The 27,856-nt window shown below is 43.1% G+C and overlaps 2 protein-coding genes across 5 annotated transcripts in view; one reads left to right on the plus strand and one right to left on the minus strand.

Annotated features, from left to right (window-relative positions):
* ATP1B1 (ATPase Na+/K+ transporting subunit beta 1) lies at positions 1-26,978 on the plus strand. Its single transcript, XM_033198964.1, has 6 exons — positions 1-595; positions 5,037-5,165; positions 18,606-18,761; positions 21,248-21,432; positions 24,258-24,338; positions 25,537-26,978. Exons 1-6 carry the CDS (start codon positions 499-501, stop codon positions 25,798-25,800), a joined length of 912 nt encoding a protein of 303 aa, XP_033054855.1. The 5' UTR covers positions 1-498; the 3' UTR covers positions 25,801-26,978.
* The window catches only part of NME7 (NME/NM23 family member 7), a 235,379-nt gene continuing 234,309 nt past the window's right edge, over positions 26,787-27,856 (minus strand). For 3 of the 4 annotated variants that reach the window (XM_033198961.1, XM_033198963.1, XM_033198959.1), the window contains one exon: positions 26,787-27,074. In XM_033198961.1, the coding sequence (XP_033054852.1) occupies positions 27,042-27,074 (33 nt within the window). In that variant the 3' untranslated portion in view covers positions 26,787-27,041. The remainder of the gene's footprint in view (positions 27,075-27,856) is intronic. The other variant, XM_033198960.1, reaches the window with a different exon arrangement.

The following is a 27,856-nucleotide window of genomic DNA, read 5'->3' on the forward strand; positions in this document are numbered from 1 at the left end:
CAATTGCTCCGCTCGTGGCGGGCGTGGTGGTTCCCGCTCGCAGTCCGGTGGTCCGTCCTTCCCTCTCTGACTCTCCTACCCCGGCCTGTCTCTGCAGAGGTCACGGGAGGCGGGGGCCCCGCACACGTCCCCAGTGGCAGCGGGAGCGGCAGCTGCGGGTTCGCGGAGCCCCCGAGCCCCCAAGGTCTAGAGGAGCGCTCGGCGGACCAAAGAAAGCCCGCGAGCGGCTGCGCGCCCACCAATAGGTGCGGGGCTCGGAGCCGCGCAGCCTGCGCCGTCCCTCCCTCCGCCCCCGCCCCGCCGCCGCCGCCTCCCCCTCCTCCTGCTCCTGCCTCGGCTCCTCCGCCGCGCGTCTCGCACTCCGAGAGCCGCATCGGCAGCGGCGTGTACTGCCTGCGGAGAGCCAGGCCGGAGAAGCCGAGCGGCGCAGAGGACGCCAGGGCGCGCGCAGCAGCCACCCACCCTCCGGACGGCGGCAGCTGCTGACCCGCCATCGCCATGGCCCGCGGGAAAGCCAAGGAGGAGGGCAGTTGGAAGAAATTCATCTGGAACTCAGAGAAGAAGGAGTTTTTGGGCAGGACCGGTGGCAGCTGGTGTAAGTAAGGGGTCCGCAGCTCCCGGCCGCCGCGTCTGGTCTTTCCCGGGCTGCGCATCCCTTGCGCAGGCTTCGCGGCCAGTTCCGCACCCGCCGCGCTGGCCGGGGCGGCTGGGGCGAGGGTGGTGGGCGCTGCTGGGTCGAGCCGGCCTGGGCTTGCAGTCCTGTGCGGAATGCGGAGTCCTCAGAATGGGGCGCAGAGTCGGGGGTGGAACACGACAGGCAGAAGGTTATGCGTATCGTAGCGATCTTGGCTTGGTAATTTGCAGTCTTTCCTACCGTGCATCCGTTGAGTCCTTTCCTCCTGGGAATGGTCAGGCTCTGCGAGACTACATCTGTCTCTCCCGTGTCCTGAGTCCTTAAAAAAAAAAAAAGAGATCTGGGGTCGTGAGAGAACCTCGTGAGGTAATGGGATCTAATGCGGGCGAGGTTATGTGTTACAGCCTCTTTTTTCTAGTCTAAATACGTACCTCAAAAGAGAGAGGAAAGAGAAGGGTGGAGAGGAATCCATCCACACACTGCAGTATTTCACAGCGATGGCTAAGGGTTTCCCTTCATGACCTCCCCTGGAGTCATCACCACCCAGAAATGGTTCAGTAAGCTCCATTTCAGGACTCCGATCCTTAGCCTCGGCCCGAATGCTGGCAAAGTCTGGTTGTTTTCAAGGTCTACACAGAGTTGTGGATCAGTCAGTAGGTTGGGTTGATTATGGTGAAGGGAATATAAACGCAGAGTAGCTCATCTTAAAATATTTTGTGCAGCCTGTTGCTTGGTTGGATAGACTTTTTTTTCCATCGAAAATTAGATTCCTTGTTTTCAGCCTCTCCGGAAGGGTGACTTTTTTTTTTTTTTTTTTAAGGTCATTTTGAAGGGCAGAGTTGTAGGCGAATCTATAAGAGTCGTGACTGCGTGAGGGAAGGAGGGAGGGAACTCCCCTTGCTGCATCACTGCCCCCTCCTCCTCCAACATCATCATCATCATGACCATCACCACCAACACCACTAGCACCACCAACACCACTGGCACACCACTGCAGTCATTCAGGGAGTTCTGAACAGAGGCCGATTGGTGTTCCTGGTTGGGAGGATCTGTGGGAATCGGCAGGAGAATGAGTCAGGGAAATAGTGCTTAGCTGACATTTTGAAATGGAAGACACTGGAATAGATGAATTTTTGTAAAGAAAAAAAATGCAGCTTGTGAGTCTTTCTTGATTGAAAAGTAAAGGGTTAATAATGCATCACACTTCAAGGTTAGTCAAGGTGAAGCCTCTTTCCAAGGTGTTCACGGGGAAGCATAGGTACCCGTGAGCCACGGAAAATGTAGTTCTTTAATGGCTTTTAGCTTTTGTTTTATATTTTATTTCGGGGAGACTGTGCTTCATTGAGATTATTCTTGGTGTCTCAGGCATAAAGGTAGTTTCCTGTGTTTTCATGTGGAAAGGAAAACCTGAAGAACTGAGGTGTGTGTAGAATGAACAGCTCCCTGGCAGCTCCTTGTAACTTGAGGGAGGCCTGGGAGGTGCACTGCGGTATAGGCACCCTTCTGCCAAGGTTAGCTGGGGCGTCCTTCTCTGGTGGTCTGACCCTGCTGCGTCACAGAGGCAGAGGCTGCATTGACTCTAGGCACCTTGTGAAATCTGCCTTCTTGTCTTTTTCCCCTTAGTAAAATATGTATCGTTCCTCATTCCAATTTCATGCTTCTTAGAATAATATTTGCTTTAGAGGGCAAGACGGTATGGACTGACTCAGTCTTTAAGCCAACACTTAATGGGCAGCACCTCCATGAGAGAGAGAGAGACCGTGTGTGTCAATTTTTATGTCTTGGTAACCTATCCAGCAAGCTATCAGTATGCTGATTTATGAACGCAGACCCCAGGACTGCTGTACTTGCCCCCTCTTCCCTTCCATGTTCCACGGTACAGGTGCTGTGCTAAAAATCCCCTTTTTGTTTCGTGCTAATATGTCTGCCCCTTTCTGGCAGTGTAAGAACTGTAAGAGCCTCTCTTAGGTAGAGAAGGTGGCAGCAATTACCGTCTCCTACGGAGAAAATGCCCCCTTTTCAGCGCTGGGCCCAACATGGATGCCCTTGGGGCGAGGGCAGGATGCCCTTGGCTCGGTTTTGCTTCTAGGCAGATTTTCACCAAGATGGACGCAGGAGACTCGCCTGTCACCTGCTGGAGAAATCACAGCATGCAAATCACTTTGTGCCTTCCACCTTTTTATTAGGTTAATACAGACATTGGTAGGTTTTTATATTTACAGTTAGGCCTGGCTGCCTGCCTGTGACCTTTTGAAGGGTACACACGCTTTGTTTTTCCAAAACAAACCCTCTGTATTACTTTTTTTTAAAGGAAGAAAAATTGCTTGAAAGGGAGATGCCTCTGAAGCCTCCCCACTCCCCTCACAGTGCCACCCCAGCTAGTTGATGTGACTTATCTAGCCTTTTTTGGCTGGTGGGGGGGAGCCCCTGGTGGCCTGTGTCTGGGTCAGCCACTGCATAGGCCCTTCTAGTCCTGAGTGCTCCACTCTCCCAGTGACCTCATGGCAGTAACTAGGGAGATTTTATCAAGTAACATCTCAGAGCAAAAAGGGAAAATTCCTCACTTTTCTTAGGATATCGTGTGGGCAGAATGGAAAGGCTGCCTGTTTTGAGCTTAATCAGTGTACGTGCAAAATGACTTGTTTTTTCATTTGCTCTTATTTGTATTTTAAACTATAGCCTCAATTGTGTACCCTCTTATGTTGTTAGACTTAGGTATCTGGAGTCCAGGCAGTGAGTACAGAGATGTTTCAGTTCAAAGGGGCACATGTAGGTAAGCTAAGAGCACCGAGATGAGGTGGGGGTGGGGGGCAACAAGAGGAAACTAGAATCAAGGCTACAACAGTTGTCTTGCTGACTGTTACACCAACTCTTGCACCTCTTAGGAGCATTCACTGGAAAAATTTTCCAGATCTCTTGACGTCACAGAGTTTGCCATTTGCCCACTGCTGCTTGGATACAGAATGCAGCACTTAACCCTTGTCCTGCGGGGAGGGAGTGATTGAGTTGGGTGCTGTGGTACTGGATTACACAACTTTTTCTTTCTTCCTTATCTTTGCTTCTGACTTTGCCTTTTTCCTTGTTCTTTGCTTTTGATAGAGGAAAAAAGGACTGTGATTAAGCGTTTTGGTGTGGTTTTGTGTGTTTTGCTTGTTTTAACAGCTCTGTAGCCTGATTTCCCTTAACTCTTTAGTGCCTGATTGGAAAGCTGGGCTTTTAAATGTATGGACAGGGCAACAAGGCTAATTCCTGCTATTGTGTACCCACCCCCTCCCTAGCCCTCTCCTACCACATATATACTAATACTGTTTTTCAGTGGCTTTTCCCCCAAGTACCCTGGCATTTAATTAAATGCATGAGATCTGAACCCTTTTAGCAGTAACCTAAGGCTCCTTTGTGCAGTCATGCTTCTGACTCGATAACCTTACAGTTCACTTGTTCCCTGTTTTGCATTCACATTGAGTTGTTTGGCTGGCACAGGGCTGCCAGGCAATGCCTAGTACAGCCTGTTACTATGTGGCTAATCAGGGAGATAATCCTTGTAAACCAGTAACTGATAGCCACCCTCATTCCCATCTATGTTTGAGTCTTTTTTTTTTTTTTTTTTTTTTTTGCTTTTGCAGCTATTTCAGCCTCCATCCTGTTATCTTGTTAACTATGGGAAAAAGAAAATGCAGCCCAGCAAGTCAGTCATTATTCTGGTTCCAGTTCCAGAAGATGGGATTAAAATGTGCTGGTCATTTTCGTTATAGAATTTTCTTTTTTTCCCCTTGTCTTGTCCTCCGAGGGGAAAGACAGTGTGTGCTTTGTTGAAAATACAAACCAAAGGGGAGAGTGATAGTAAAAAAACAGGAGGATATCATCAGTGGGTTTCTCAGCATTCATTGCTCTGCCACAGCAAAATAACCCGCAGGCATCTGAGCATTTGGAGAAGCAGCAGAGCTTGGATTGTAGTATTTAAACGTCAAGGGATATGCAAGCAAAGAAAACAGGTCTCTAAGGGAGTATATTGTCATATTTTAAATTCATTGCATAAGCATCCAAACATAGCTCTAGATTTTATTGGTGATCTTCATGATTTTTTTATAATTTTGAGAATGAAAAATATGGATACATTTTTTTCACAATTTAGGGAATTAAAAAATATAAGGATCCTAGTTCTAGCTGAACAGTCCTCCTACCCTTAACCACCTCCCATACACACTGTAAGTGGAGGGCTGCTCAGCCTCTCGATTTTTACCCTGTGTCAGTGGGAGTGAGGTGCACTCTCTTGACGTTGGACAGGGAAGAAACCATGGGGCGGGGGGAACCAAGAAGGAAGTTTATTCATCCGTGGGAAGATTAAACTTTCATTCTGAGCATATGACTGCATCACAGCTTTTTGTGTCTGTTCTTCTTGCAGTTAAGATCCTTCTCTTCTACGTAATATTTTATGGCTGCCTGGCTGGCATCTTCATCGGAACCATCCAAGTGATGCTGCTCACCATCAGTGAACTTAAGCCCACATATCAGGACCGAGTGGCCCCACCAGGTAAAATCAACATGAATAGCTTCATTTCCTTCAGAGATAGCACGGGTGTCACGTTTTCTATTGAGAAAAAATTATATGGAAAATTACTCTATAATGTAGTTTTAAATGAACCATGAAAAGGAAAAAGAGAAATTTCTCTTGGCTGCAGCCAGATGTCCTACCCGCATTGCAGGCAGAGCTCCCACGGGTTGCAGACATCTTATTTGCCCACTTCTAGAGTGAGGGTGAAGAGTCCTGGTTCTTGGCCCAGCCTGCTACCCACCAGCTATGTGACTGTGAACAGATTGTGTTCTGATGGGGGCACTGGTCTTCTCATTTTTCATATTCTAGGGTTTGGTTAGTGGAATCCTTTCCAGACCTTTTCGAGTCTAGCAGACCTTTTTTTACTTCTTGAGGGGGGGCTATGACTCAGATAATTCCTTTAAAAAAAGTCACTTGGGCTCCTGTTTTAAAAGGTTGACCTATTTTTAGAGATGATAAGAAGCTGTGGAATGGGCAGCTCCTCACAGGGAGAGGAGCCATGACTTTAGGGGTCTATTGTCCCACCTGCTGTTAAATTTGTAGTTTGACCTTGAATAAAGTCACTCTCACTTCTCAATATTTATACCCATTGATTTAATAAGCGTCTCATTTGCCGGCTTTCTGGTCCCACTTTGTAGTTTAGTTAACTGTCTCCTTTAGCTCTTAAAAACTTGGGTGAACAGGAAGATCATAAGAAAATAGAAACTGCCAAACGAGTCCCTGCTGTGACTTGAGTGCCATCAGTGTAGAGTTCTGCATGTCCACACCAGTCACGAAACGCCGTGAAAGGCCCACTGCCATCACGCCTGATGCTGGTAGAACAAGGCAGTGGAATAGCCACAAACGTGAATTTGCCATCTGGCTGTTGTAAAAATCATTGTCTGGAGGACCTAGAGAGAAAGTGTTGCGTAACTTCTGGGTTCTCACTTATGAATGACCTTGAGGCTGCTGCTGAGGGGTGGCAATGACTTGTCCCTTCTCTGCTTTCCCTTGGCAAAGGTTTAGTAACAGCTGTATTTAGGTGACAATCTTCAGATGATCTACATGGCCCTGAGCAGCCTAGATCAAGGGCCACTGCCTGCCACAGACTTTTCATGCCCATCTACTTGAATGTGGGAAGGATTCACAGAGGAAGATCTTCAAAATACGGAGGTGGCAAGCATTGTTGTGTAGCCCTAAGTCAAATAGTTCTCCGCTGTAAGAAAAACTCAAAATATTTCCAGCTAAATTTAGATCTGAGGGATTGGGGAAGTGGAAAAAAATCACATAAGTAAGTAACATGACTTAAATCTGCTTAAATAATCCAGTTTCCAGCAACTGTTTTCCACAAGAGGTGGGTCTGTGGAAAGGTTGAAGCAAGAATTCTGGAGTACGCAGAGAAGCTGAAACATGTTTTACGTTGGGTTTGGTGATAGGGAAGCATTGTGTCTTTTCATGTCCTCTTCTACTAGAACTTTTGTGGTACCATTAGTTGTAATTTTAATTGGTGCAAGTATTTTGTTTTTGTTCTTTGTTTTGCCATTTAAAAGTTATTCTTCCATCATGATGCGATTTTATAATTTTTTTTTTTTTTTTTGCTCTGTCACCCAGGCTGGAGTGCAGTGGCACAATCTCGGCTCACTGCAGTCTCCACCTCTCAGGTTCAAGTGATTCTCCTGTCTCAAATAGCTGGGATTACAGGCATGTACCACCATGCCTGGCTAATTTTTGTATTTTTAGTAGAGACAAGGTTTCATCATGTTGGCCAGGCTAGTCTTGAACTCCTGACCTCAGGTGATCCACCCACTTTGGCCTCCCAAAGTGCTGGGAGGTGTGAGCATGAGCCACCACGCCTGGCCTGCTGCTATTTTATAATTCTTATACTCAAAGCCAAATATGACTACAAAGTTAAATATTTTCTTCAATTTCCTAGATTAAAAAAAAATGGTCACTGAGTATATAAACTTTGAGGAGTCAACCTTTAATAAAACTAAAAATTCTCTTTGTGCCCTTTGCAGAAAGGAAAATTTCACTTTGGAAAAGAAATAGCCAAAGTGCCCGACCTTGTAAGTAAGGACTTGGAAATGACCTTGCCTGAAAATCAACGGGCAGAAGTGCTCGGTCCTTTCCAACACCCTCTCACCACACCTGGCTCCCCTTCCTTCCATCCCCTTCCTAAAAGACATGTTCTTAGTACCTATATTTAGTGTGCTCGCAGCAGTTGGACTGACCTGACAAACCCTGACTTCTCCAAAGGAATGCTGGTGGCTCATCTTAGAAAAATGCATTCCTGTCCTGTGGTCTGAGTCACAGGAAAAGTCCTCAGTCCTCCATCTTCCTTGTTCTTTGGCCTGGTAATTTCTGTCTCTTCTTTTCCTCATCCCTTCCCCCATCACCTTTCAGGAGAGTCTAGGCCAGGCCCCTCCCCTTCACCTGCCTTACCCTGTGGGGTTTTTCGGGGCCTTTACCAAGGGACATGGCATTCATATGAAATTGATGGTAACCTGGATCAGGCCAGGCCAGCAGAGTGCCAGCTGCTGCAAAGTGCATCCCTTGGGCCACCCCTTATGGCCCTGTGTTGCCTGAGGGATCCTAACTGGACCCTCCTTGGCATTTTTCAGAGTACATGTTAGAAGTTTGTATTTTGCATAGGAAAAAACTCCTTACGTATGCAGACTAAACAGATGTGTTTAAGAATACCCTGACAATTTTTTGACTTCACATTAGTATCTGTAAAGCCTCCATTTTCATGTTAAAGAGGGAAAACTGTAAATTTGAGTTAGATACACCTAGTGGGTGTGAAAGTTGGCACATGATTTGAAGATATAAGGACTTACTAATAATATTATCTGCTGAATTTGAGGCATGAATGCAAATCCAGCCTGACTGGGTATTGACTGCCCTTTCTACACTGGAATTCCTTGTAATTGGATCTCTTCTCAATAACGTGTGAATGTGGCCATAGCAAGCAGTGGCAATTGTGCAGTGAGTGTATTTGGGCCTGTATGGTGATAATATTGGATAAACTGAGAGGCCAAACATGAAATCTCAGAGAGACTAAACTAAAGAATGGAAGTGAGATATAAGAAAAAATGGTGAACGTGTACAGCTTCTTGGCCCTGAACAATGGTGGCCATTTAATGCACATGATATTCCTTACAAAGTCTTGTTGCAGCTGGTGTGGTAGCTCATGCCTGTAATCCCAGCACTTTGGGAGACTGAGGCAAGAGAATCCTTTGAAGGCAGGGGTTCAAGACTAGCCTGAGCAACATAGCAAGACCCCATGTCCGCACACACACAAAAATTTTTTTTAAGCCTCCTATTAAGGGTGGGGGGCGGGGCAGGTGCAGTGACTCACACCTGTAATCCCAGCACTTACGAGGCGAGCGGATCTTGAGGTCAGGAGATCGAGACCATTCTGGCTAACACAGTGAAACCCCATCTCTACTAAAAAATACAAAAAATTAGCTGGGCATGGTAGCGGGCGCCTGTAGTCCCAGCTACTCGGAAGGCTGAGGCAGGAGAATGGCGTGAACCCGGGAGGTGGAGCTTGCAGTGAGCGGTGATTGCCACAGCACTCCAGCCTGGTTGACAGAGCGAAGACTCCATCTCAAAAAAAAAAAAAAAAAAGGCAGGGGGAATCATATACTCTGTGAGAACTAAATGAGATGATAGACATATATAAAGCAAATAGTACTTTATGGTGGCAAAACCAATGGTAATAAATGTAGGGTAGCTGTTGAGAGCAACTTCTGTTTTTTTCTTTTTTTTGAGAGGGAGTCTTGTTCTGTCATCCAGGCTGGAGTGCAGTCGCATGATCTTGGCTCATTGCAACCTCCGCCACCTGGGTTCAAGTGATTCTCCTGCCTCAGCCTCCCGAGTAGCTGGGACTACAGGTGTGCACCACCATGGCCAGCTAATTTTTGTATTTTTAGTAGAGACGGGGTTTCACCATATTGGCCAGGTTGGTCTGGAACTCCTGACCTCTGGTGATCCACCCACCTTGGCCTCCCAAAGTGCTGGGATTATAGGCGTGAACCACTGCGCCTGGTCCAGGGTTTTTATAGCCCTATCTTTCTACTAGAAGCAGCAGTTTCTTCTTTTTGGACACTGAATTTCCAGATATGACAGGGATGCTTTGCACACTTAGATTTTCATGGAGTCAATAAAACCTTAGCTTTCCGTGAAAATGTTTAAGAGACATTTGGGAAACATGTTTTTAAAAATTTTAAAGTGAATTTAAATGGCATTGTATTTGTTGTGCAATCTCTCCCTTTAACAAACCCACACTTGTTCGGTTAGCCGCTGCCAAGCTTTTCTCCAGAGGAGACCCTCTTAGACAGTCCTGCAGTGCCGCTCTGCAGCATTGCTTCTCATCTGTTGATGCAGTTGGATCTGGGGAGAGACGCAGCAATTAGCTGTGCTGGAGAGGGCCGAGCAGGCACAGGCATGCACACCCACATGTATGCCCACGGACATGCACGCATGCACACGCACATGCACGCTCATGGATATACACATACACTCAGACTCACCAAGCCCTGTCCCTGATTTGACCCTGCTTGCCTTGCTGCCTGCCCAGTGATATAATGGAAAAGTCTCTTCTTCACATCCGCCGCTGCCCCTCCCCCCTCTAGGCTCACTTAGCAACAGTGGAATGAAATGAAGGTCACTGTGTGTCAATTGGTGTGTCCGGGAGATTCCCAGCTGGCTTGCTTCCTGGTAGGCAGGTATGAATGTATGCTGCTGTTCTCTCTTTTCAGGTTCTGGGTTGCTGTTTGTTTAGCTCTGAAGTATAGATGGCTCAGTGCTAGCAGACACATTTTCGAAGGCTTATATTCTTGAGTTGTTGGTAACCAGAATTGGGCAGGAGAAGTGGGGTGGGTGCAGACGAGCTGACCGCACTGGCACCACCAGCAGTTTCAGTTTCATCTTGATTGTGAAGAGGAAATATCTAATCTTAAAACTTATTAGGGGCCTGGCGTAGGGGCTCCTGCCTGTATTCCCAGCAATTTGAGAGGCCGAGGCGGGCGGATCACCTGAGGTCAGGATTTTGAGACCAGCCTGGTCAACATGATGAAACCCGTCTCTACTAAAATACAAAATTTAGCTGAGCGTGATGGCGGGCGCCTCTAATCCCAGCTACTTGGGAGGCTGAGGCAGGAGAATCACTTGAACCTGGAAGGTAGAGGTTGCACTGAGCCAAGATTGTGCCACTGCACTCCAGCCTGGGCAACTAGAGCAAGAGTCCATCTCAAAAAAAAAAAACACTAAACAACAAAAACAAAAAACCCATTAGGGTTCAAGCCATTATCATTCAATCTCAGCTTGATGAAGTAAAATTCCTGAGAAGTGATTATGTCAGTCTCAGAATATCTAATTTCCCCCCCCAAACTACCTCATACTTGTATTGCTGTCTCTCACTCACATTTCAAAGGGGAAATTAGAAACATTTGGCTTCTTTATACTTTGGAGGGATTGTTCGTGCAAAGTGCCAGTAAGGTGTTTCCAGTTAGAGTACACCGCTTTGTAATCTCTCAGCTGACACGATGTATCTCTGTACACCCAGCTGTCTCTCACTTGCCCTCTCCTCCTCTCTTCCCACCCTCAAATGGATCCTCTCTACCTGGTCCCAGAATTTGAGGCTCTGGATGAATTAGCATTGATGGCAATTAGATTTCCAAAAGCTACTGCCCAGCCTTATGACTTGGTAAAGGGTTTGTGGGGGCAACTGTTTGGCTTCAACAACTCAACTACCCAGGTAGTGATTTATTTCTAAAGACAGGGGTACAACTAGCCAGTCATCTCTTGGGTAGACAGGAAACCTAATGATTTACTTTAAAACGTTCTTGGAGCTGCAGAAAAACAGATTTTACTTTGTATGCCCATTGTACGATGAGTAAGCAGAACAGAGACCTGATAAATAGGACCAGGTAACAAATCTGTGGGAGCGATGGTGGGCGGGGGTGCGGGGAAAGCTGGATTTGTGAAGCTTCATTTAAGGATTTTTTGCTACGTTCGCCCAAGGGTCATAGAAAGTGGTGTGGAAAGAGCAGTAGCCTGACAGGTCCACTTCTGTCATAAAATCTGATGGGGTTATTGGACTGGTTGCTCTTCACTATTCGTCAGTGGTCTCATGCTAGTAATCTGATGACCAGCTGGTCTGTCGGATGCAGCCAAGACTAGTGAGAAGCTGGGGAGAGGAAGGGAACAGGGATATATCATCCGGTAGCTTTTTCCCACGTACATGCGTGAGTAGATCTTACCAAATGTCATGTGGAATGCAGTGTCTTATTTCAGGATATTACTTAACAGATGTTATGTTTTATATCCAGATAAGTCAAATATACTATATGTACTTGTTCTTCAGTTTGGCCTTGAGCATAATTAATGTAAAATACTAGGATTTATCTGTTATTGTATTGAGAATAAGCACAATTATGAGCTATACAAAATACCAAGGATTTGCCCCCTATGGGACATGCATGTTTAAAGATAGATCATCTGGACTAAATAACTCTGCTTTCTTGAAAGTGAATATACAGCCACAGGAAAAAGAGGACTGATCAGAGAAGAGCCTCAAGCAGAGTTTATGGCATGTAGCTTAGACAGGAGGAATGGTTTCTTTACCGAGTGTCGGTAAACATCCAGTTTGGCTGTAGAAACAATCCAGGAATTCAGTTTTCTAAGACTTTGTGAAGGGAGCAGATTCTGAGTGTCAGGAGGGTGTGAATGTGACCCTGCCTGCAGGCAGGGAGATTTATTCCTTGCTAATCTCAGAGCCTGAGTCTAAGGCAGAGCTGCAGGCAGAAGGTGAGTCAAAGGCGTTCTGGTTTCCAGAAAGCGCAAAGGTGCCTTTTTTCCCGTGCCTCTCCCCTTACTTTGCTAGGGAAGTTGATACTAACCCATAGATGTAAAACAAAAATAAAAAACAAAATCCAGAAATATCTTAGGTCCTACAGAGAAATTTCTATCTCATATATGTGCATGTGCATACATATGTGTACATATACGTGTATGAGTATGTATGAATTCATACCACTCTGTATCTTTTTTTAAATTGGAAATTACTTTTCAACTCGGAATGTATAGGAGACACATGATATGTGTGTTTTGTGTGCGTGGCTGCATTTAAAAGCATTTCTTTGCTTCCTGTGTCCTTCTCAGCCATATGGGTACCTTCTGGAGGTTTCCATGGGAAATGATTTTTATTTAGAGATTTGATCTAGTGATTCATCAGATGTATTAAACGACAGGTGCAAGCAGCTGTGTATTTGAATAACTTACAAGGTTGAAATGGCTACTTTCTAGTTTAAATACTTTAAACTCTAAACTCGCATGTAGATTGAGAAATGATGAACTTGCTACTTTATAAACCTAATTAGAAACGAAGTCCTTTCCCTCAAGCCTTTTCCCCCTTGTGCTATCAACACTTACTGAAACTAAACATAGAGGATCTTCCTTATTTCTCAAGAGATGGGGACCAAGGACAGGTAAATGTGTCTTTGAAAAAGCAAGTGGGAAACCAAAAGTTTTTTTTTTAAATCTAAATCTTATGTAAAGTTGAAATACTTGAAAACCAAATATTAAAATTTTACATACCCAGATTAGGATTTCTGCCTCAAGTGGCTTTATTAAGTAATGCTATATAGCTTAAGGCAAATGATCCTATCAGAATGAAGCTGGCTCTAGAGCTTGGTGTGGTTAATGTAAATTCAAGTTTAGAAGACTGGAGAGGGAAACGGTTAGATTTGTTTCCTGGAATATAACTTGAAATTGCGTGCCAACAATTGAGTGTTCTGCTGTCTTTGGCCCTCTGGGAGTTACCACTGCAAACAGAGCTCATCCTTGTCCAGAGTCGTAACTAACAACTTTAAGAAGTGGACAGTAGAAAGAGGGGCATGTCGGGAGAAGTGGTCTAGTGTGAAAATATGACTTGTGAGAACTCCAGTCAGCAAGGTGGGATTTGTGCAACCCTTGGAGAATGTCATGGTTGAAGAATTTGGGTGTCGCCTCAAAATACGGATGTTCTTCCATTTAGGATGGGACTGTGTTCCAATAACCTATTGTAAGTCGAAAATACCGTGAGTCAAAAATGCATTTACCAACCCTGTTAAACCCACTGTGAAGTCGAAAAATCCTAAGGCAAACATTGTAAGTTGGGAACAGTCTGTAATAAAGAAGTTACCAAATCCAATCCCATCGCTTTCTATCTCTTCTTAACAGTCTGATCATTCTAAAGTAAATTATTTAAAGGATTTGGACATTCTTTCAAAGGTCTTTCATCTTTCTCTTGTGCATATCTAATTGCTTTAGAGAAATAACTTGAGAAGAGGAATTTTTCTAGTGTTTGGAGAAGACGTCATCAAAAACTGTCCTAATTAAGACTCTCTAGAACAGAACAGACCTGGGGGCTGATCTGTGTTGATTTCCAGGAGAAGTTCTCAGGCCATCAGGCTCTGGATAAAGAGAAGAGAGGAGGCAGAGATAGTGGGTGATGGAGTGAGAGAGAGACCTTGCAGAAATGTGAGGAAAGAGAGCAGAAGAGCTACCAAGGAGACAGTGGCCACTTGACTGTGGTGTGGCCTCCTGGACATTTGTTTATGTATATAGTAAGTATGTGTGAGCTGATTGCTTGACCTAAACCCAGACTGTCTGCTTTTTTACTGGAAGTGACTTTTGGATCAAAAGCTCCGTGTCTTAAAAGGATGGTCATTAAGGCTTGTTAGTTACCATCATCTAAGACCCCTCAGACTCCAGAGGGAAACAGTAGCTCACAAAAGAGAGTAAGACATGACTGAGCTTTCTGGGGTTTATCTGTCATTCCTCGGCTCCCTCTACCAAGGTTCTCTGTTACTTAAAATGGAAAGGACAGGGCAGAGGCTTTGGCCTAAGGTCTAATCCAGCTGGGCAAGTCACAGGGTTCTAAGACTCAATGCTTAGCTGTCTGTTTCACCCCTTGCGTACTTGGTTTCACTGGTTTCTGATGCTTCTGTAAGAGCAAAGTCAAGATTCTTCAAGCAGCCTGCATCTATGTTTCCCTCACAAAGTCATAAACTTGACTGGGCTTAGATCATGAGCTATGCTTACTGAAAAATTGGGGCTTTCAGGTTGAAAGGGATGTGATTCCATTACTTGGTTTTCATTATTTCTTATTTGCCCCGTCTAGAGAGACATGAGGCCAATTGTGTATATAACTCTCTTCTGGGCCAGTGTTACCACTTCATGTAACAGTAATACCTATTATTTCCACAAATGCTATCTTAGATTTTTTTTTCTTTTTCTTTTCTTCTTTATTTTTATTTTTATTTTTTTGAGACAGAGTCTCAGTGTGTTGCCCAGACTGGAGTGCAGTGGTGCTATCTCAGCTCACTGCAACCTCTGCCTTCTGGGCTCAAGTGATTCTCGTGCCTCAGCCTCCGAAGTAGCTGAGATTACGGGCATGTGCTACTATGCCTGGCTAATTTTGTGTTTTTAGTAGAGATGGGGTTTTACCATGTTGGCCAGGCTGGTCTCGAACTCCTGGCCTCAAGTGATCCACCCAACTCATCCTCCCAAAGTTCTGGGATTACACGCATTAGCCACCATTCCCAGCTATATCCTAGATGATTAACGACAGAGGCACTTACAAGAAAGATTTGTCACAGGTCTATGAATAAACATGAACTTAGTTTTGGTCGTAGCCCCGAGGCTCTTGGGGAGTGCACTAGCTGTATCATTTTGTTAGTAAAGAACCCGGAGGACTGAGTGAGGGTTGCTGATGTTTTGAGTCTGACACATGTCCCCTGGTCACTTTTAATAGTGGAGACCATGGACTTGACATCATGAAGGAATGAAAAGCGCTCAGCATAATACCTCCTCCAGTTCTTACTCTCCTTCTTTTGTGTGGGAGAATCTGAGAAGTGGCACCACCATTCCTCATACTCATATCAAACTAATGGAACCTTGAGCAGCCACTGGAAGAGAGAATGCAGGCAGCCGAAAGTGAAAGGCAAACCACTGGGGAGGCCCACTGAAGGCAGGCCAGGGAGAACAAGGATGTTTGTGACACTCACTTTGCAATCCAGGTTACTCTCAACATGACCTTCTAGGGTCACTCCTCCCGTCAGCTTGTTGGGTGAGACTCTCCAAATCTCAGTATCAGGCTTGTTTATATTTTGGCTTTTGCTGCATCCACCCGTCTGCTGATGGACCACAGCTTGCATAATTGTTGTTTATCACACCAATGTCCCTTCGGTCCCCTGGCTGTGGTTCTTCCCCACACCTTTCCTGAAGGTCAGATGAGATCCCTCCTTGGTTTCTGACATTTGCTCTCCTTCACTCATCTAGCCATCCACCACCCTCCTGCCTTGTCTTTCGCAAGCCTGGAAACACTATTTAACGTGGTGCACATAAGTCCGTTTCTGTCCCTGACCCCCAAACATCACACAGAGTACCTGGAGGAGTTTCCCACAGACCTCCTGCCTGAGCGATGCACAGGCATTTGCCTCTCTCTCTGGCTACCTATGTGCTGGCTCTTCCGGTGGCCCCTCAGCATGACCATCCCTTAAGGCTGCATTCCCTCCTGCCTCTGGGATTCTCCCATTCTGAATTTTGTTGAGCCTCTGGCTTTGGGTCTGCTGGTGTACTTCCTCCAGGTCCGGGCAAGTCGCCTTAAGTGTCTTATTTACAACTCAAACCAGGAATGACCCTCCCTACCCGACTTCCCCATTTCACTGGGGAAGTTGATACTAACCCATAGATGTAAAACAAAAATAAAAAACAAAATCCAGAAATATCTTAGGTCCTACAGAGAAATTTCTATCTCATATATGTGCGTATGCATACATATGTGTACATATACATGTATGAGTATGTATGAATTCATACCACTCTGTATCTTTTTTTAAATTGGAAATTACTCTGTTTACCATTGCTGTCTCAAGCATTAGCTATCTGTGGAAACTTCTGCTCACCTTTATTTTTGCAGGTATCTCTTCTCTTTACAGTACTGCTGTTTTGTACCATAAATGATCACAATGCCAATTTTAACATAGAAAAACATTGTTCTGTGTATATTTAAATTGCTTTGAAACACTAAAAATTATCTATAGCTTGTAGGCGTTTTTACAAAATTTTAAATTGTAATGTGTTTATTTTAAACTGAAGATTTTTATGAGCAAATTCTACTTCCCCTTTGATTCATTTCTATCACTGTTGAAATTTTTGTCCCCCAAAAATCTTCAGGTTCCACATCATCCTTTTCAGGATGATTTTTTTTTTTTTTTTTTTTTAATTGCAATAGGGTCTTGCTAGCATGCCTGGACTGGTCTTGAACTCCTGGGCTCAAGCGATCCTTCCGTCTTGGCCTCCCAAAGCGCTCTGATTACAGGCATGAGCCACTGCACTTGGCCTGAAGATGACTGTTAATGTCCTAGAGTCCTTTGCCTGGGCACCCCTGTGCCTTGCTCCAGTGATACTTGTCTTCCTCTCTATCCCTTCCACTCCTCTAGGGGACTACATGTGTGAAAAAGCATCTCTCTACAACCCCCTGAGCCCATCTCATTATGTAACCACTTTTAAAGCATCCTCAGTCACTAGAAAGAACAACAGCATTTAGTCTACCTTACCGATGCCTGCTTCTCAAGCCCTACAAATGGTGCTGCACTCTAGTTATCACTTCCACATTAGTTAACACCGTTGTCTTCATATCTGAGTCATTGTTGCCACTCTCAGATTCTAATTCCCTAGAGAAGCAGCTCTAAGCCAAGGGTGTTTTTCATGCTTATTAAACAGATTCTCAGATCTCTTTCTTAGAGATTAGGATTTTGTAGGCCTGGAGGGGAGTCTGTGAGACTGCACGTTTGACAAGCCCCTAAATGACAGTGACATAGGCGCTTTCCTGACCTGCTGGGAAGTGGGGGTGGGAAGCCGGGGCAGTCACTTACGAAGGATTGTGATGATGTGCCCCCTTATGGGCCCCACACAGAGAGGGGAGATCTGGGAGTGAGGATTAGAATCAGGTTGCCAGATTTAATAAATAAAAATAGAGGGTGACCACTCAAGTTTGAATTTCAGATAAACTATGTATCTATATCTCCTCCATATATATCTATATATATTTCTATCTGTAGATATATATGTGTGTGTGTGTGTGTGTATATATATATATATATATTTTTTTTTTTTTTGAGATAGAGTCTCGCTCTGTCACCCAGGCTGGAGTGCAGTGGCACGATCTTGGCTCACTGCAACCTCCACTTCCTGAGTTCAAGTGATTGCCCTGCTTTAGTCTCCTGAGTAGCTGGAATTACAGGTGTGTGTCACCACACCTGGCTAATTTTTGTATTTTTAATAGAGACGGGGTTTCACGATGTTGGCCAGGCTGGTCTCAAACTCTGGACCTCAGGTGATCCACCCATCTTGGCCTGCCAAAGTGCTGAGATTGTAAGTGTGAGCCACCATGCCTGACCTCAGATAAACAATAATATTTTAATATAAGAGTGTCCCACGTAGCATTTGGGACACACTTATATTTATAAAAAATGTTCCTTGCTTATCTAAAATTAAAATGTAACCAGGCATCTTTTATTTGGCAGTCCTACAATAAAATGCAGTTGTGATGAACTTTTCCAACCATTGCTCCCGAGTAGTGCTGTGTAGTGTGGTTCACATACCCATCTAGGAAGTCTCATGAAAGCAGAGGCTTTTGGATATTAAAGGATGTAACAGACTTTTAGAGAGTGCAAACCCAAGGCACGTGGACTTTGAATTTTATCTGACTAGCACTGACATGCTCAGACTTTTGGATTGGAAAGCATTTGTGGTTACTGTACGTATGTCCCAAATTCTTCCCATTTAGGTTAAAAGATCCAAAGAAATATCTCTGTTAGGTAGGCTTGAGTCTAGAGAATTTGAAATGATTATACATTTACTGATGAGAATTTGGAATGATTATACGTTTGCTGACAATAAGGATTATAAAAGAAGTCCGTTGTGCCCAATGCCTGCATGCAATTAGGGAGGGTAAAGCCACCTGCACACAATGCTACCTTCCAGGGTATTTTAAAAAACTGTGCATGTTGGGGTACTAGAAACATAATGGGCTTTGGAGTACAGCACACCTGGGTTGGAATTCTGGTTCTACCACTTTCGGTGCAACCGTGGGCCAGGTACTTACCCTTTCAGTGCAAGCAGTGTTTTCATTCATAAAATGGAGGTGATGCCTACCATGAAGTGTTGCTAGGGAAATTAACTGATCTGTGCTATTAAAGCATAGTTGTCATTGGTACTTGGGGTTACCTAATCTAAATGCCAGTGGAGTGATTTCACAAGGGAGGCAAGACCCTTTCTTTTTAGGCAAGTGGAGTTAGCAAAGTATGTTTTGTATGTGGAAAGTCTACTTTTGAATTATCTTGGTTGCTGCCTTCCTACTAATGATTTTCTCTCTGCCTGGTCTAGGATTAACACAGATTCCTCAGATCCAGAAGACTGAAATTTCTTTTCGTCCTAATGATCCCAAGAGCTATGAGGCATATGTGCTGAACATAGTTAGGTTCCTGGAAAAGTACAAAGATTCAGCCCAGAGGGATGACATGATTTTTGAAGACTGTGGTGGTAAGTAGACTCATTGTAGATGTTTGTGGCTAGTTTTCTTTCTCTTTAATTCTTATTTCCCACTTCTATTTTTTGTTTAATGATCAAGAGATAATCCTGAAATAATGAAAGATTGAACTCTGGCCATATTTAGACACTTTTTTAAAAAACAGACACAGTGAAAAACAGTATAGCCTCAAGTATGACTATTTTCTGCTTTGGAAAGGTGTCTTTAAAACACTCCTAGGCACTATTTTTACTCTTCAGACCCAAGACAGCAATTCCAGTTTTCTTTCTCTTACATCCATTGAAAAGTACAACTACTTATTTCCTTATCTTCCCCCTAAAAGTTCTCCCTATAGAAGAGTGCACAGGGCTTTCTCCCGTCAGAAAGACCTTTTGGTGTAATTAGCTATCACTGCACTGGCATTCATGAAGGAGGATGTATGGTCAGGGTATACTTTTATTGATCCTGGTTGGGATAGATAATGAAATATGTGTTAGGCAGCTGATGATTTTGGATAAGGAAATGACTTACGAAGGGTAAAGAGAGGCTGTTAGTTTCATTAAGTCATTGACATGAATACATGTCCTCCCTCTTACTACCTGGACTGTGAATTTTCCAGTCCATGTTCTCATTCTTTCCACAAAAAGAAAAAAAATGAACTCTCGTTGGGTGCAGTGGCTCATGCCTATAATCCCTGCACTGTGGGAGGCTGAGGAGGGAGGATTGCTTGAGCCTAGGAGTTTGAGACCAACCTGGGCAACACAGTGAGACCCCATCTCTACAAAAAATAAGACAAGTTAGCTGGGTGTGGTGGTGTGTGCCTGTGGTCCCAGCTACTTGGGAGGCTGAAGTGGGAGGATCACTTGAGCCCGGGAGGTCGAGGCTGCAGTAAGCCATGATCACACCACAACACTCCAGCCTGGGCACCAGAGCGAGACCCTGTCTCAAAAAAGTTAAGTTTAAAAAAACAAACAAACATAAAAATCTCTCTTTTACTAGGTAGTATCAGCCCTTCTGATTCAATTCAAGCATTTACCAACTCTAGTTCTTTTTTTTTTTGTGAGACAGAGTCTTGCTCTGTCGCCCAGGCGAGTTCAGTGGCGCGATCTTGGCTCACTGCAAGCTCCGCCTCCTGGGTTCACACCGTTCTCCTGCCTCAGCCTCCTGAGTAGCTGGGACTACAGGCACCCACCACCACCGTTCATTTTTTGTGTTTTTAGTAGAGACAGGGTTTCACCTTGTTAGCCAGGATGGTCTCAATCTCCTGACCTTGTGATCCTCCCACTTTGGCCTCCCAAAGTGCTGGGATTACAGGTGTGAGCCACCACGCCTGGCCTCCAACTCCAGTTCTTTATAAGGCAGGCTGTGGCTTAGTCAGAGTATGGGGCGAATTGCCATTTTAAGTTATTTTGGAAATAGTAATTTAAAAGAACATTTTCAGTGTGAATTTTCCTCATTAGAATTTAAATGAGGTTTTCATCTTACTTTGCAGTAATTAAAAGGCCTGAGGGATAGTCAGGGTGAATCAGTTCACAGGAGATAGTCTAAATTCAGACTCTTCATCATTTGAAAGGAAAATAGTTAATTTGTGTACTTAGAAACTATACATAAATTATGGTATTTGCATTATTTTCCTCCAGCATGCTATGCATTAACTTTGAATTCTATATTCACTTGGTCTTTTTTTGGCTTTTATATGAGGATTGAATTAAAAACACCAGAATAAAATTTTATCAGTCCAGCAAATGCTTAATGCATAGCTTTAAAAGGCAAAAACTCAAATCAAAAAAGCCTGGGCAATATAGCAAGACCCTGGTCTCTGCAAAATTTAAAAAACTAGCCACAGGGTGGCGCACACCCAGCTACTCAGGATGCTGAGGTGGGAGGATCTTTAGAGCCCAGGAGGTTGAGGATGCAGTGGGCCATGATTGTGCTGCCGCACTCCAACCTAGGCCACGGGGTGAGACCCTGTCTCAAAAGAAACCTGAAGTGGTGGTTGAAAAGGAAAATACCAGTTCTTTCCTATTCCTTCTTAAAAATTCTGACCAAAAAATACCTAGTTCTGAAAATTATTGACAGTCCTTTTGTATTCTCATTATAATATCCCTGTTACTGAACTAAGCCAGGGTTGACAGTGTGAATGATGCTACTCATGCAGTGTGATCTGTCTCCTTTCAGTCTTCTAAATAGCTGAGTAATCCATTATTTAAAAGAAGGGAAATGTTGCCAGAGACTAAATATCATGTGCTGATCAAGTACTATGAAGCTTTGGTGTGGGGCCATATACCAGCTATTCCTTTTGGTAAAATATCTGTTAATGTGAGTGAAGAGATGAGAGATGGTTTTCCTGGAGATCTTGCTTGATTCAGATCATGCATTAAATGCAGAATAGCATACTCTCAGAATAGGTAACTATGACAAGGAAGAAATTTCCTTTTTCTTTCTCAGAACTGCTAAGGGAATTGCTGGTACAATATAAAAGTTGTGTTTTTATTTTTAGACGTGCCCAGTGAACCCAAAGAACGAGGAGAATTTAATCATGAACGAGGAGAGCGAAAGGTCTGCAGATTCAAGCTTGAGTGGCTGGGAAATTGCTCTGGATTAAATGACGAAACTTATGGCTACAAAGAGGGCAAACCATGCATTATTATAAAGCTCAACCGAGTTCTAGGCTTCAAACCTAAGGCAAGTAATGTTTTAAATGAGAGAATTTAGATGAGTCATTCACAATAAGTATTTGATTGATCTGAGAAGACAGTGTAAGATAGTTTTAAAGTATACTCAGTGCTGATTTTGAAACCCAGCCAGTAGAGTAACACCAAAACCTTCTGTATCTACCCTGCAATTCTTGTAGTTAGGGCATTAATCTCATTTTCTAAAGTTAAAGGAATTCTAAGAGGTAAAGCTGAATTCTGAAGTGAGTCTTTGGCCCTGTTCTTAATACTCCAGCTCAGTATCCAGATAACAGTTTCTATAACATAAACTCTTTAGGCCGGGCGCGGTGGCTCAAGCCTGTAATCCCAGCACTTTGGGAGGCCGAGACGGGCGGATCACGAGGTCAGGAGATCGAGACCATCCTGGCTAACACAGTGAACCCCGTCTCTACTAAAAATACAAAAACTAGCGGGCGAGGTGGCGGGCGCCTGTAGTCCCAGCTACTCGGGAGGCTGAGGCAGGAGAATGGCGTAAACCGGGAGGCGGAGCTTGCAGTGAGCTGAGATCCGGCCACTGCACTCCAGTCCGGGCGACAGAGCGAGACTCCGCTTCAAAAAAAAAAAAAAAAAAAAAAAACATAAACTCTTTAAAAGTAAAAATAGAAAAAGATATTTTTTCCCTGGTGGTCTAGTGGTTAGAGGAAAAAAGAAAAAGTTTTTTTATTTTTTTACTCCATAAAGAATGGATTTAAAAAAAAAATTTTTTTTTAACCACCTGCATGTACAGTCTGGTTTTGGTCCTCTTGAAGCCACAAGAACATTTCAAAAAAACTGATAATCTGAAAAAATATTTTTTTTTCTGAATTTTATTGCGAAAGTAGAAGTTTAACATCATCTAGGCTGAACTTTGCTAGCCATGCTGTTTGCTTTTTGTATTATTGCAACTTACAATGGATAAACATTACTCTGGATCACTGAAAAATGGCAAATTTCCGTTGCTCACTATTTGGTGAGATTATATTCTCCATAAGATTGGAAAATTTATCGGTTTTTATAAAACGGGTCATTTCAATGTACCTCTCAACAGGATTTTAAGCTTCTTTCCACGTAGACAGGATATAATGGAAGAAAAATGGTGAGAACCATTGTGCCAAAATGTATTTGATATTCATATTGCTAGAGAATACTTCACCGAGATCAATGAGCTATTTAGCAGCAAAAGTAATTGTTGTGGCATGGCCAAGAGAAGACTCATCCCGTGCTTTCTGAGTACCTTGCTTTTGACATTCCTCATCGTAGACATTGAGTGACATTTGGACCCCACAGAGGCAGTCTAGTCTATTGTGATTGATTTATTCCCACATGTTTAGAGTTACTCGGTTCAGTGGTAAATTCAGCTACTCTTTCTTTTCAGTCCTTTTTTTCTTTTTTCTTTGGTCTCTACGTGGTTATCCATTGCCACTGCCTAATTCATCACCTCCACCCAAATCTCCAACTATTTTGAAATTATTTTTGTCAGAGATCAGAGTATCCCACCTTCTCACTATCCTCACCTTTTGAGGATAGATTCTGGCAACTTCTTTTATCAGTAAGCATTTTCTCTACATTAAAAATAAGAAATGCATTGCTGGAAGAAACGTCCAAAAGAGTCAAATCTAGACAATCATTTTCATGCATCCAAAACAGAGTAGTACCAAAATAGTAGTTCCTTCCTGATGTGGAACTAATATTTTATCTGACTTTGATTAGACTATGTATGTGTTGCATCTCACATCAAGACTCACTTGCTGTGCTGATCTGAGTAAGCAAGTGACTGTCTTCCAATAATGTATGTTCATCACTTCTGAGATAGATTTGAGCCATGGGTGTACAAGAGGCGGCTCTGGATATTTCACGACAGCAGTAATTTTCAGACTATCCTCTGGGTCCCTTCAGGGGATTCACCCCTTCAAGACAACGCTTCCTCTTAGGGCAGTGACATCTCTGCCTTTTTTACATATTGGACTTTCCTAAGAAAATTGCAAAGAAGGCCAGGCGCGGTGGCTCAAGCCTGTAATCCCAGCACTTTGGGAGGCCGAGACGGGCGGATCACGAGGTCAGGAGATCGAGACCATCCTGGCTAACACGGTGAAACCCCGTCTCTACTAAAATATACAAAAAATTAGCCGGCCGAGATGGCGGGCGCCTGTAGTCCCAGCTACTCGGGAGGCTGAGGCGAGAGAATGGCGTAAACCCGGGAGGCGGAGCTTGCAGTGAGCTGAGATCCGGCCACTGCACTCCAGCCTGGGCGACAGAGCGAGACTCCGTCTCAAAAAAAAAAAAAGAAAATTGCAAAGAAACATTCCATAAATGGCAGTCTCCCTGACTGGAGATTAAAATAACAAAAAAGGAAAGCCTACTTGAAGGCATGCTTGAGGGAAAAGGATGACATGATTTATTCATGACTCAGGAGGAAAGCCCACACTTTATAAAAACAGAAGTGTCAATCATCTTTCTCATGTAATGTAATCTTAGCAAATAATGAGCATTATATTTTGGGTTGACTTTTAGTTTTCAGTGTCTTTAAGCAAAGCTTATAATGGGCTACTATTAAAAGTTCCATTTAGTACTGGGTTGCATCACAGCTTAATTGTAGTCATTATAAAACTTGGGCACTTGTTTTCATTTCAACAACATTACAAACATGACCTTAAATTGGTTAGGGGAGTCATTCATTCTGCTGTCCTGATGTCTTTTGTTATTTTGGTGGACTTCCTGTGACCAGTGTGTACTTGTTTGGACTACAGAGTAGTTTTATTTTTCAGAAACTTAAGAAATCATTTACAATCTACTGATCATAATGGGTTTTATTTTTAGCCTCCCAAGAATGAGTCCTTGGAGACTTACCCAGGAATGAAGTATAACGCAAATGTCCTTCCCGTTCAGTGCACTGGCAAGGTAAAGACAAATTTAGGGTTACTGGGGTGGTGGAAGGGCAGGCAGGGGAAGAGGGGAGAATGAAGGAGACTGTTTAAGTGACAGGTAAAATTTTAATAGAAGAAATAAGAAACATTGCTTTCAGGTTTAAGCTTCAGTGAGATGAATTGTAGCTATACTCGGTAAAACTTTTTAAAAGAACAAAGATGTAATCAGAATAAGACTGATGTCAGTTTCTCCATTGGCATAAGAAACTCAAATATCTGAATTTAATACATTGGGATATTTGCTTACAGAACTGAGAGGTGAATTAGCCCACAGAAGTACTTCTTTCTGGCCCACAGCATGTATTAAAAATTTGGGGCCAACATTAAGAAAAATTAATGTCACATAAAAATTTGTGGTTTGGGCTTCTCTTTTAAAAATATTGAAATATCGCTGGGTGCAGTGGCTCAAGCCTGTAATCCCAGCTCTTTGGGAGGCCGAGATGGGCAGATAATGAGGTCAGGAGTTTAAGACCAGCCTGGCCAACATTGTGAAACCCTGTCTCTACTAAACATACAAAAATTAGCTGGGCGTGGCGGTGTGCACCTGTAGTCCCAGCTACCCGGGAGCCTGAGGCAGGAGAATCGCTTGAACCTGGGAGGTGGAGGTTGCAGTGAGCAGAGATCACGCCATTGCACTCCAGTCTGGGGACAGCGAGACTTCGTCTCAAAAAAAAAAATAAAAGGAAGATTATGGTAACAATTAGTGCATATTTCCTTTAGATCCAAAAACTAATGGACAGTTTAGAGAGAAAGGCAGAACAAAGAAAGGGAGTCCCCAGACAGTGCTAGCACTAAGAAAGGTAATGGAGATTGATTTCTCAACAAGAAAATGAGAGGCAAGTAGTAAACTTTGTAGATAATATCACTGGAAATATCATCTGCTGGGCCAACAGCAAGGTGTTTCTGACTTTCAATGTTGGCCTTGTTTCTAGGAGGCGTGTTGGCTTGAAGAAATGCTTATTTGGCCTTTGACTCAGCTTCCCTATCCATTTGCACATTGAGAATAGTCTCCTTACGACCATTTCTCAAGGCTGCAATGGAATAGACTGAGTAGATATTCTTTCCTCTCTCAGTAGTTTGCAAACTACTGTGTAGATTGAGTTCTTGTTTTTGAGTACACATAGTGATGCATGATGTGGGCCATTAAAATTGCATTTCATTCTGGATTTCAGAGAGATGAAGATAAAGAAAAAATTGGAAATGTGGAGTATTTTGGACTGGGCAACAGCCCTGGTTTTCCTCTGCAGTATTATCCCTACTATGGCAAACTCCTGCAGCCCAAATACCTGCAGCCCCTGCTGGCTGTACAGTTCACCAATCTTACCATGGACACTGAAATTCGCATAGAGTGTAAGGCGTACGGTGAGAACATTGGGTACAGTGAGAAAGACCGTTTTCAGGGACGTTTTGATGTAAAAATTGAAGTTAAGAGCTGATCACAAGCACAAATCTTTCCCACTAGCCATTTAATAAGTTAAAAAAAGATACAAAAACAAAAACCTACTAGTCTTGAACAAACTGTCATACGTATGGGACCTACACTTAATCTATATGCTTTACACTAGCTTTCTGCATTTAATAGGTTAGAATGTAAATTAAAGTGTAGCAATAGCAACAAAATATTTATTCTACTGTAAATGACAAAAGAAAAAGAAAAATTGAGCCTTGGGACGTGCCCATTTTTACTGTAAATTATGATTCCATAACTGACTTGTAGTAAGCAGTGTTTCTGGCCCCTAAGTATTGCTGCCTTGTGTATTTTATTTAGTGTACAGTACTACAGGTGCATACTCTGGTCATTTTTCAAGCCATGTTTTATTGTATCTGTTTTCTACTTTATGTGAGCAAGGTTTGCTGTCCAAGGTGTAAATATTCAACGGGAATAAAACTGGCATGGTACTTTTTTCTTTTTTTCTTTTCTTTTCTTTTTTTTTTTTTTTGGCTCTTTCAAAGATAATGGCCCATCAATGAGCATTTTTAACATACTCCATAGTCTTTTCCTGTGGTGTTAGGTCTTTATTATTATTTTTTTTCCTGTGGGCTGGGTGGGGGGTTGTCATGGGGGAACTGCCCTTTACATTTTAAGTGACACTACAGAAAAACACAAAAAGGTGATGGGTTGTGTTGTGCTTGTATTGAATGCTGTCTTGACATCTCTTCCCTTGTCCTCCAGTATGTTCTAAAGCTGTGTCTGAGATCTGGATCTGCCCATCACTTTGGCTAGTGACAGGGCTAATTAATTTGCTTTATACATTTTCTTTTACTTTCCTTTTTTCCTTTCTGGAGGCATCACATGCTGGTGCTGTGTCTTTATGAATGTTTTAACCATTTTCATGGTGGAAGAATTTTATATTTATGCAGTTGTACAATTTTATTTTTTTCTGCAAGAAAAAGTGTAATGTATGAAATAAACCAAAGTCACTTGTTTGAAAATAAATCTTTATTTTGAACTTTATAAAAAGCAATGCAGTACCCCATAGACTGGTGTTAAATGTTGTCTACAGTGCAAAATCCATGTTCTAACATATGTAATAATTGCCAGGAGTACAGTGCTCTTGTTGATCTTGTATTCAGTCAGGTTAAAACAATGGACAATAAAAGAATGAACACATTCCTCATGTGTGTGATTCACTCTTGTCTAATGTCCCAACCTGTGACTTCTTTACTTTCCACACCACTAATTATCCAAGATCTTGAAGAAGTATTGAACCTGAAACAGACAAACACATAATTTCTTTAGTTCAGACAAATTTTGGTCTTTTCCACTTAACAGAGTCCAAGAGGTTGGTGAGGACTCCAGACACTGGCACACCAAGGCACACCCCTTCCCAAAGACACTAAGTTAAATCAGAGACAGAGAATCCATGAAGCTCCAGTTTGAAGTTCCATTTTAAAAATACCTTGCAGTGCTACTTCACTCAGTTTAGAAAACATGAAATGTTGGTTCCTGCTATTGCTTCACTAGACATATGTGTTAAAAAAAAAAAAAAAAAAAGTTGTTAACAACACTTCAGTTTTTAAAAAATGAGGTTAGGTTTGAGGTTCAGTAAATTAAGGTTCATACCTTGCTTTTTGGTTCAGGGATTGGCCTAAGTCCTTGTTTAGCTGTATTTAAAAATTAGCCTTAGTGTGAAAGAAGATAAAAGTCAGCTTTCCAAAAAACATTTTCCAGCTATAATTAATTGAAGATTTAGTATCACTTAACCCACATGGGAAATACTCACACTAAAATCAGGGCATTGTATTTCTGAAATGGAAACGTTTCACAAAGCCTGTGCAGGCAGAGGAGCGCAGCTCAGGAGCTCAGACACATCCCTGAGGCGGCACTGTGTCTTCAGGGGTGCTGCCCTCTTGCAGAGAGACAGACCCGGAGGCCATGGCCATTTTGGTGAGAAATACCAGAAGCGGCTTCAGTTCCCACCTATTGCTCCATATTTATAATCACACGAACCTACTTCTCTTGTTTTGCTATTTCTAGAGCAACAAATGGTG

This window comes from Trachypithecus francoisi, unplaced genomic scaffold (assembly GCF_009764315.1).
Source record: "Trachypithecus francoisi isolate TF-2019V2 unplaced genomic scaffold, Tfra_2.0 Lachesis_group5, whole genome shotgun sequence".
NCBI classification, from domain to species: domain Eukaryota; kingdom Metazoa; phylum Chordata; class Mammalia; order Primates; family Cercopithecidae; genus Trachypithecus; species Trachypithecus francoisi.

Excerpts from the sequence above, each read along its gene's own strand:
- ATP1B1 (XM_033198964.1), top strand. The coding sequence starts at position 499 with ATGGCCCGCGGGAAAGCCAAGGAGGAGGGCAGTTGGAAGAAATTCATC. Across the intron at positions 18,762-21,247 it reads GATTTTTGAAGACTGTGGTG|ACGTGCCCAGTGAACCCAAA; the intron begins GTAAGTAGACTC and ends TTTTATTTTTAG. Across the intron at positions 24,339-25,536 it reads CCGTTCAGTGCACTGGCAAG|AGAGATGAAGATAAAGAAAA; the intron begins GTAAAGACAAAT and ends TCTGGATTTCAG.